This window comes from Coffea eugenioides, chromosome 11 (genome assembly GCF_003713205.1).
Source record: "Coffea eugenioides isolate CCC68of chromosome 11, Ceug_1.0, whole genome shotgun sequence".
Lineage (NCBI taxonomy): Eukaryota > Viridiplantae > Streptophyta > Magnoliopsida > Gentianales > Rubiaceae > Coffea > Coffea eugenioides.
This window is the reverse complement of record NC_040045.1, coordinates 3,593,749-3,603,370: the sequence shown is the minus strand read 5'-3', so window position 1 is coordinate 3,603,370 and position 9,622 is coordinate 3,593,749. Positions and strand designations below refer to the sequence as shown.

General features: G+C 37.1%; 1 protein-coding gene across 2 annotated transcripts; it reads left to right on the top strand.

The window, feature by feature from the left end:
- Positions 1–207: 207 nt before the first annotated feature.
- Positions 208–7,985, top strand: LOC113751450 (pentatricopeptide repeat-containing protein At2g22410, mitochondrial-like). 2 transcript variants are annotated; one of them, XM_027295463.1, is made up of 2 exons: positions 208–2,333; positions 7,655–7,985. In XM_027295463.1, exon 1 carries the CDS (start codon positions 230–232, stop codon positions 2,318–2,320), a length of 2,091 nt encoding a protein of 696 aa, XP_027151264.1. In that variant the 5' UTR covers positions 208–229; the 3' UTR covers positions 2,321–2,333; positions 7,655–7,985. The 2 variants fall into 2 exon arrangements, 1 of the variants encoding a protein (XP_027151264.1); XR_003464824.1 differs by lacking the exon at positions 208–2,333 and adding an exon at positions 4,644–6,691.
- Positions 7,986–9,622: the final 1,637 nt, after the last annotated feature.

Sequence of the window (9,622 nt, the reverse complement as noted above, 5' to 3'; positions counted from 1 at the left end):
TTTCAAAAATTCAACAACTCAAATTATACAACGCTATTTCGATAGATCGTGTCGCACAATTTGGACAATTGATTTTTGAAGACAGGGTCTACCCAATCTAGGATTTAGCGCGAAGGTGCAAATGATACCCAACCTTCGGGTTAGCGCTTTAACGCGTTAACTTTGGTCATCTCTTAATTAATCAAACTTCTCTCCCGCCAAAGTTCCAATGCATTTGCTCACTTGATCAATGGTCATCAGCACCCGTCTGAAGAAACTTCCTTCCAAACTACTCTTCTCAAGAAATCATCCCTTTGCGTCATTTTCTCAAACACTTTCCGCTCGTTCCAATTTGCCCCACTACAAAGACAACCCGGACAAGGCCAAGGACAACTGGAACACCAACCATTCTTTTGTCCTCTCAAACCCGATTCTTTCACTCCTTGAAAATAAATGCAAGTCCATTTCTCAACTCAAGCAAATCCAATCCCAAATGATCATCACTGGCCTCATCTCAGATGGGCTGGCGTCGAGTCGTTTGATTGCATTCTGTGCTCTCTCAGAAATGGCTGATCTTTCTTACTGCAAAACGTTGTTATGCAGTTTGCAAAACCCAAATGCATTTTCTTATAATGTTTCTATTAGAGCTTTTTCTGACGGTGAGAACCCGATTGAAGCTTTTATTTTATACAAGCAAATGTTGTGTGCTTGGAGTAATAGTGGTTTAAGGCCTGATAAATATACTTTTCCTTTATTGTTTAAGACATGTACTAGATTATCATTCTTTTATTTGGGTTTTGAGATTCTTGTTCATGTTATTAAATTGGGTTATGAGAGAAACATTTATGTGCATAATGCTTTAATTCATTTCTTGGCGTCTTTTGGGGAGTTGGACATTGCACGTATGGTGTTCAATGAAAATTGCGTGAGGGACTTGGTTTCTTGGAATTCTTTGATTAATGGGTATGTCAAGAGCGGGAAAGCACACAAAGCTTTGAGGATTTTTAGGGAAATGGAGACGGAGGGAGTCAAGCCAGACGAGGTTACTATGATTGGATTGGTTTTGTCGTGCGGGCAGTTGGAGGACTTAGTGCTTGGGAGAGAATTTCATCAGCGCATTGAGGAGTATGGGCTGAATTTGACCGTGCCTCTAGGTAATGCTCTTATGGACATGTATGTGAAGTGTGGGGAACTTGATGAAGCAAAGGCTTTGTTTGATAGGATGGAGAAGAAGACCGTGGTTAGTTGGACGACCATGGTTGTGGGCTATGCAAAGTTGGGGCTTTTGGACATTGCTAGAAAGCTTTTTGATGAGATGCCTGAAAAGGATGTTGTTCCTTGGAATGCTTTGATTAGTGGTTACGTCCAAATCAAACATTGTAAGGAGGCATTGGCTTTGTTTAGTGAAATGCAAGCCAAGAATGTTATGCCTGATCAGGTGACCATGGTTAGTTGTTTATCTGCTTGCACGCAGATCGGGGCGCTTGATGTTGGAATTTGGCTTCATCGGTATATTGAAAGGAATAACATCTGTATAAATGTTGCTTTGGGGACTGCTTTGATAGATATGTATGCAAAATGTGGCAACATCAGTAAGGCACTTCAGATTTTTAAAGAGATGCCAGCAAGAAACTCATTAACTTGGACAGCTATAATATGTGCTTTGGCTTATCATGGGGATTCCAGTGATGCTTTATCCCACTTCTTTGAGATGATTCAAATTGGACTGGTCCCAGATGAAGTTACATTTCTGGGTGTCTTGTCAGCTTGTTGTCATGGAGGTTTGGTTGAAGAAGGTCGCAAGATTTTTGCACAGATGAGCTCCAAGTTCAACATTCCTCCCAAACTTAAACACTACTCTTGCATGGTCGACCTTTTGGGTAGGGCTGGTCTACTAGAAGAGGCTGAAGAGCTTATTAAGAGCATGCCAATGGAAGCTGATGCTGTGGTGTGGGGAGCATTATTTTTTGCATGTCGAATTAATAAAAATGTCGAAATGGGGGAGAAAGCTGCTATGAAGCTTCTAGAACTGGATCCTCATGATAGTGGAATCTATGTCCTGCTTGCAAGCATGTACATCGAAGCAAATATGTGGCAGAAGTCCAGGGAGGTTAGGAAGATGATGAGAGAAAGAGGTGTTGACAAGACACCTGGCTGCAGTTCAATAGAGGTCAAAGGTGATGTTTGGGAGTTCATGGTCAAAGATAAGTCACATCCTCAGTGTGATGAGATCTACCAATGTCTTATGGAATTAAAGAGACAGATGGAGCTTGTCGAATATTCAGCTGATGTGCCTCTCCTGGAATATGACCTCCTCATTAGCTCTAATGGCTGCTGCTAAGTCAACTGAGAAGGTTAGTTTAGAATGCACATCCGTTTTGCAAAGCTAAGAACAAGATTGAGAAGTTTGTAAAGAAGTGACTATTCAAATGTCAACTGTCAATTTTCAATTTTCTACCTCGCAATAGTCCTGAACATGTTGTCTTGCTTGCTATGCAGTTTTAATGTTTTGTCAGTGTGATCTTTTCATCACTTCATCTTGTTTAGTTTCCCAAAGTTTGACCAGGTGTTTTAATTATCTAAAAGTTGGCTGGCTGAAGAACTTAAATTTCTCTTAGTTATGCTGGCAAATTTTATGTTGCAAAAGGTTGCAGAGAAGGTAAAGTTGATTAGGAAAAAATTCGGAAACATTTGTGATCCGAATGGAGTTAATTCTTGAACCGGTTGCGTCCCCAACTTGGTCAGATCTACAATTGTTCTACTCAGTCAACAAGATGTCTGGAGGTTGCTTAGCATATGTCTAATATTCTCTGGAGATAATCCCAAATTTGGCTGTCTGTGGCTGCAAAATTTCAATGACCAGGTCTGTTGGAAAACAGAAACTCATATCCCATACTTTTTCCCAAATTTTAATCAGCAATAACTTGGCATGCTGTTCTAAGTATAATCAGTCACAGACAGAGGTAGTCAGACACCAGATCGATTCAATTGTCTGAAATAGAAAGGTATCTGGTAACATGTTCATTATTATTGTGATTTATTGTTACTAATTTGTCTATTTCTGATAAACTGGCTCTAATACTGAAGAACGAGTTAGCCATCTTTTACACATTCAATTTCCTGATGCATGTAACTTGAATTGATGTTTCAACAAATTCCAGTTACAAAATTATGTGCTTTTAACCATTATCATTAAGAGATTGGATCTGTTAACTTTTGTACTGAGCTTGCAGAATCAACAAATATTTGGATGCTAGTGACTTGTTGATCTATTTGATGATTTCAAATATGTTTTTGCTAATTCATATAGCTTGCTTTGGGCTCTAATGATAGTCATTAGTTATCAGTCATATTGTGAAATATGGAGAAGACCTGACAATCTCTCCAATTTAACAAATTTAAATTTGCTTTTTGAATAGAATCTTAGTAGTGGTCTGTAACATTTGCAATCACTAGAGATTGGCTACAAAAACAGCAAAAAGTTGTCTTGTGGTGAGTTCATTTAGACTGTTTTTACCCCTGCATTGAAGGTTCACATTTAGATCAGCTGTCTGCCGTAGTGTACATGTTAGTGAACTGTTTCTGAAGATATGCTCTGGCAGTAGGAAAGGGCCATGTTTCCTTGTAGCCATTAGCTTGTTAGGGAGTGAAATATGAGGAGTCCGTTGTGCTGAACGATGCTCAATGCAAAAATAAGTTTGCACTGCTTTGGTTTTCCAAGGCTGATTCCTGACTCATCCAGAATTCGGGATTCAAGGACATCTTTTCCATCCGAGAACAGGCAAGAGTGGAAACTTGACCATGGATAATAAAAGAATGTGGACATTAAACTTTGGCCATAAGTATAAAATCTCTCAAGCAAGATATCAACCACTTTTCCATAATTCTGTCTTCAATGTTTCAGTACATCTACTCTTTAGTCAGTGGACTTGTCATTAATGTTCTTGTACTTATGCAGCTTATTAGTACCAGGTAAGATCTGTTTTCCTAGGATTTGGAGTTCTGAATTATTGCTTTTAGGGATCATCCTTTGGTTTGTATAAACTTACTGACAAGGCATTTCCAAAATAACCCTTTGTCTGTGGTCCGAGAATTTCTCTGCCATTGTCTCAATATTCGCATTTCCTTATGGATATATTAGTTTTCCATCAACTTTGAGGACAACAGATTTTCTCTTGAGAAAGCTATTTAACAGTTTAGAATGTATTTATTTTGTCTTGTAATTTCTTAAACTAGTAGTTATAATGCAAAATTTTGAGGTCTTAAATAGGTAAAAAACAATCGGCAATCCATTACCAGAACTAGTCCATGACACCTAACTCTCTATTAAGAATCAGATTGTTGTCTCCATATTCACTATTGATATAAAGAATTCTCTAGTAAATTGATAACCCTATATAAATTTCAAGGAACCTGGCCTTTGTTGAAAAGTCTTCTGTTTCCTTCATTTAGCCAAAAAAATAAGGGCCTTTAAACATATTAAATTGTTTTTGACTTCATTAATCAATGGTTGACTTGCCCCTGCCATCTTGCTTCTGTGTATTGTACATATTTGGCCAAAAAGCTGTCTAATCATTTTCTGGATAATGCACGTCTAATTAAGGCCTGATAATCTGAAATTCCTTGTTTTTTCTATTTATTTTGGAACAGTGGTCTGCAGCCAACATGTCATCCATTCCTCTTTCCAGTTTTCTCAGCCCACAGAACACATTACTTTCATTGAGCAAACAAAGAAAGAAAGAAATCTGAGGCTCAGGTGAAGCTGAAGAAATTAGTTATCCCACTTGTTTTTATCCTGTCCAAGAGGGTTCATCAATATGAGATCCTCACACTTGACATAAGGCTTGTCAAATCGTTTCTGACATACACATCCAATTGAGCTGTTGCTGATGCTGATGCTGATGAAAAACAGTTGAGATTGGGGTCTCCTTTGATATTCAATCTGTAGTTACAGAGGCCAAAGATGATCTTGATATTGGTTCTTGTGAGAAAGCTGGGATTGATGAAAGAAAGGATAATTCCTTGCGCTATGCAGTTTCTAAGTTGTAAAAAAAGATTACCATCTTCAGGCCACAAAACAAAGAAGCATATAGTTCAAGAAAGGAAATGCGGAATCTTTGCTATGGAAAAGGAAAATTGCTTATACCTGTCAGTGGACAGTTTCTTGTACTTATTTATAGGTTAAGCTCACTGAAATCCTTTGCTTATTGGTGCTCAACATACCCAAGAGTTTAGAGTTTTATTGACTTTGGAATCTTAGATGTCCTCATAGCACATCAGTTATATGGCCTTGGCTGATAATATGAATGAAGAATTAAAATAGCCCAAGATGAAATGATTAGTATGCTGTTTTCATCTGCAGAAGAAGTTTAAGCCTAAGTTCTGAGATATTGTTGAGGCATTTCCTAATGTGAAGGTTTCAAAGTCATCCCCTAGCTTGGTGGTGTAAATTGTTAAGTTTCTCATTTCTAAGAGAAAAATCTTGAAGGGATCACATACCTGATCAGATTTCTTATTGGTGCAACAAAGAATGTACAATAGGAAAATGATGTTAACTGCTTTTGATCGAAATTTCAGCAATGGCTATGTCTGTCATATCAAGGAGGAGGTGATGACAGCAAAAATGGCTGAGGAATCTGGTCAAGTTTTTCTGAATGATGGAGCATGTCAATGCAAAGGTAGGTGTCCTTATGGATATAGTAAACAAAAACATCAATTGGATATGCACTTGGTGACTCGAGTTGATTCTTTGCACAAGGGAGTGAGCTTTTTATAAACATTCCTTGCCAAGTCACTCACTATGGGCTTTCCCTAGTTGCATAGAATCCTTGGTTCATTTAAGGCGTTTAGCTCTTTGTGGGGATGTAGACTATTCCAGCATCAAGAGCCAATCTCAGGATCTTGAGACCTTGCTGTTGAAGGGATTAAGAGGTAATGTTGCACAGCCAGATACTACTTGGAGTATGGCAAGTCGAGACATATGCACGTAACTAATTATGCTACCTTCATCTTGCAAGACATCAATACAGAAATTTCCTCTCAATTATAGATAATCTGGTCAGTCTTTCCTCTCCATTTCTCTGTTCTGTTGAAGTTACAGAAAGGATGATGAGAAGGTTACCCATACTCCGTAAACTTAGATGCATGTTTTCACAGAAGAACACGCTGATTGTTAGGATCACAATCGCTTTCCGGTATTAGATTTTCTGTCAGAGCTTGAGTCACTTAAAGTAACTATTGTGGCAGATTTCTTCATTATTTGGATTCCCCTTAAGTCTCAGAAAGTTAACACTATCAAACTTCCACCTATCATGGGATTATGTTTCAGATATTGGGAGATTACCCAACCTTGGGTTCTCAAACTACTTTGTAGAGAGCCTTTGCGGGGAAAAGGTGGGACGTGAAAGAAGGGGAGTTCATTAAACTCATTCTTGAAACTTGACTCCTCAAACCTTGCCCATTGGAGTGCATACAGTGATGACCTGCCCAATCTTGGATGGCTAGTCTTGCAAATTTGCAGGCAGCTTGAGGAGGTTCGTTGTGATTGTCTGCAATTTTTCAGACATTCTGCTGAGAGTCACTTAGAAGACTCTAATGAAGAACAACTTGAAATGGGAATTGAGCAGTGGAAGGTCCTCATAAATCGTTCACATTGGGATCTCATATCATCTTCATAATTGTGGTCAAGCTATTGGCTGATATCCTTTTTGCAGTAAGTGACTTTAATCTTTCCTATTTTCCTTGTTTCTTCCTTTATTATGAAGCATCATGTACTTCTCCTATTACCCATTTATTGCAAGCTCTCTAACTTTCTGAGGAACTTTTGGCAACCATTATGAACAGTGGAATTCTAATCTTAAATTGGTCATTTTACAGGTTTTAGTTTTGGGGTTGTGTATGTAATCTAGATTTCTTCTGGTAGATGTTCACTACTCTATGTTTATGTCATTTATTCCTGATGGAAATGGAGAAGGAAAATTGCTAGTATGCAAACTTTCAAAATTTCGATGCCGTTGAAATAGTTTTCCACTGATATGCCAGGGAGAAAATACCATTTGAATGTCCATAGTAGGTCCGCTTCCCTAAAGAATCTGGTAGATTGATTAATTTTTTTCTTGTTTTGGGCCAAATTAGCTCTATTTCGAGAAATAATTTTAAATGGTTGTAGCAGCTAAGAATTCTGCACATGATGCATTTTTCTCAAGTCCATTCTCCATGGGGGTTCCAATTATTATCACAAATTTATCAACATAGTGTTCACACCAGCAAAAACTATGCTGGAAGCTCGTTTTTTAACCGAAATGGAATATATATACATACGGTGGTTTCATTGTTAAGTTTAGTGGTACTGCTTTGCATGTCAACACAAGTGCTATTTGGCCTGCAATTTGTGTCAAACAAAAATGCTAATGTAAATTGCCTAAGAAATTCACAACTAAGTATTAATAATTCCAGTTAGAAATTCAAGCTAAAGAACATCAGTTGTTCTATGTTCTCTTTTTTATAGACTGGAATTTAATAAACCACCAATTACTTCCCATCCCTCTCTCTTTCTCTTTCCGGGATAATGTAAGTTCAAATGTCTGCAGTTGGCTGATTGGTCATTGAAATATTTGGTGTCCTAGACAATTTAAGACTTTGCATTGCATAACTGACATGCCAATATTTGTTTCAGGTGCTGTCTAGAAAGGGCGCGGTGGACCTAAAAATGAATAAAATGAAAGATTTTTGGAAGCTGTCAGTAAAGGATTTTGGCTGACCTCAGGGAGTTCTCACGATGGTGATTTCAATTATTTATAGCTAGCAGCAGATTACAATTCTTATGCTTGGAGTTACATCTGAAATTGCTCGAGTATGATTCTGTGATGAATATGACCTGATAGCTAGCTGAATAGGCAACTCAACTCTGATAATAGATTTTTACAGCTAGTAGCAGAATGTAATTCATATCTTTGGAGTTATGTTTGAAATTGATCTTTTATGGTTTTATGATGATTATGACACGATTGAAGTGCTACTTATTGTCTTCTGTGTTCTGAGAATGGTTGAACTTAGGGGCCGCTTGGTAAATGGTTTGGAAATCACAGAATAGAATAAACCCTTTATTTGTTGTTTGGGTTAAACCTATTAGAATGCAGTTTTTGGAATTATTTCTAAAAAATCGGACTTCTCCCATTCTAGAACAAATTGGGAGGTTTTGGACAAAACCCTCAACTGATTTCCTCACAACATTAATGACAGACTTATCCATCACATACAAAACTCCTCTACCCTCTCTTTCTCTCTATCACATGCTGCTCCCTCTGTTTTTTCTTCTTCATCAGTTTTTCTATATCTTCTTCTTCATCGTATAGTCTTCATATCTTATCCAAAATCTCTTAAAAAAAAGATTTAAAGTAGATCTAAATGGATTAATAGTGGGCAAATATTTTCAGTGGGCAAAATTGTTCAACAAGATCTCCACGAGAAAGATCTCCAAGAAAAACTGAAGAAAATCCTCAACTCAAATCCAAGGGTTCTATGAAGTTGCTCCTGAGATCACAATTCTCTACCAGGATCTTTTCTCCTTGCTGAGTTTTCTTGATGATTCTTCTGATAAATTCTAGGATCATGAATTACTGTAATGCATCAAAGACGTTGCTTATAAAGCAAGAGATCTTGTTGAAGAATGTATCGTGGACAATCAAGTCGAGTCAGTAAAGACGTACCTCATTTGCTCTTTGTCTAGATTCCTGCCGCAGGCAGTGGGGAAAAGTTCTCTTGAAACAGTGGTCAAGAAAAAAAAGAAACTGTGGTCAAGAAAAAAAAAACTATGGTCAAGAGTGTCTTAGATGGAAAGAAGGGTATTCATCGAGGTTTAGTTCATGCATTACAGGATGTTCAATCTATCAAGAGAATTACTACAAATATAGATGAAAAGAGTCTAAGATTGCAGGGATCAATCTTATATGCCTTTAATTCTCGGTATTCAAAGGTATTAATGTCTTCTATGCCTTTAATTCTTTTATTTCATAGAATTATTATATCAGGGTAATTTTGAAATTTAATTGCATTTAATTCCGAAATACTCATCAAACCAAACATCAGAAATTGGAATGATGCTAATTTCAATGTGTGAACCAACCTAGATATTGAAATAAAAAGTTTAATTTCAAAACCAGAGTCTATGATTCCATTTTCATTTTTTATTTCAATCTATGAAACAAGCACCCCTTAGTACTTTCAGATTTGTTCTTATGAAGTGTGTATATTTCTTAAAGAGCAGCGACTGTCTATAGTCAATGCACACAAGGATGCATTTGTTGTGACGAAATAATGAACAGGATGCGAGTATGAACCTACTATGACATGTACATTCCAATGAAAGTATGCAATTATGAGAAATCATCTCTGGCAATCAAAATCAGTGGTCGTCATTTATCTAAGCGCCTGATCGATGTTTGATACCACATTTACATATAAAAAAAAATATTTAACGTTTCATTGAAAAAGAATATATGCTAAAATTTATAAACCCATTGTCATGAGAATTTTTGGTGAAGTGTTAAAGCCTATTTGTTTTCAATTGGAGTAGAACTCCTTTATTTGAAAATTGAAAACAAAAATAATGATCAAAATTACAGTTTGTGTTGCAACAAATATA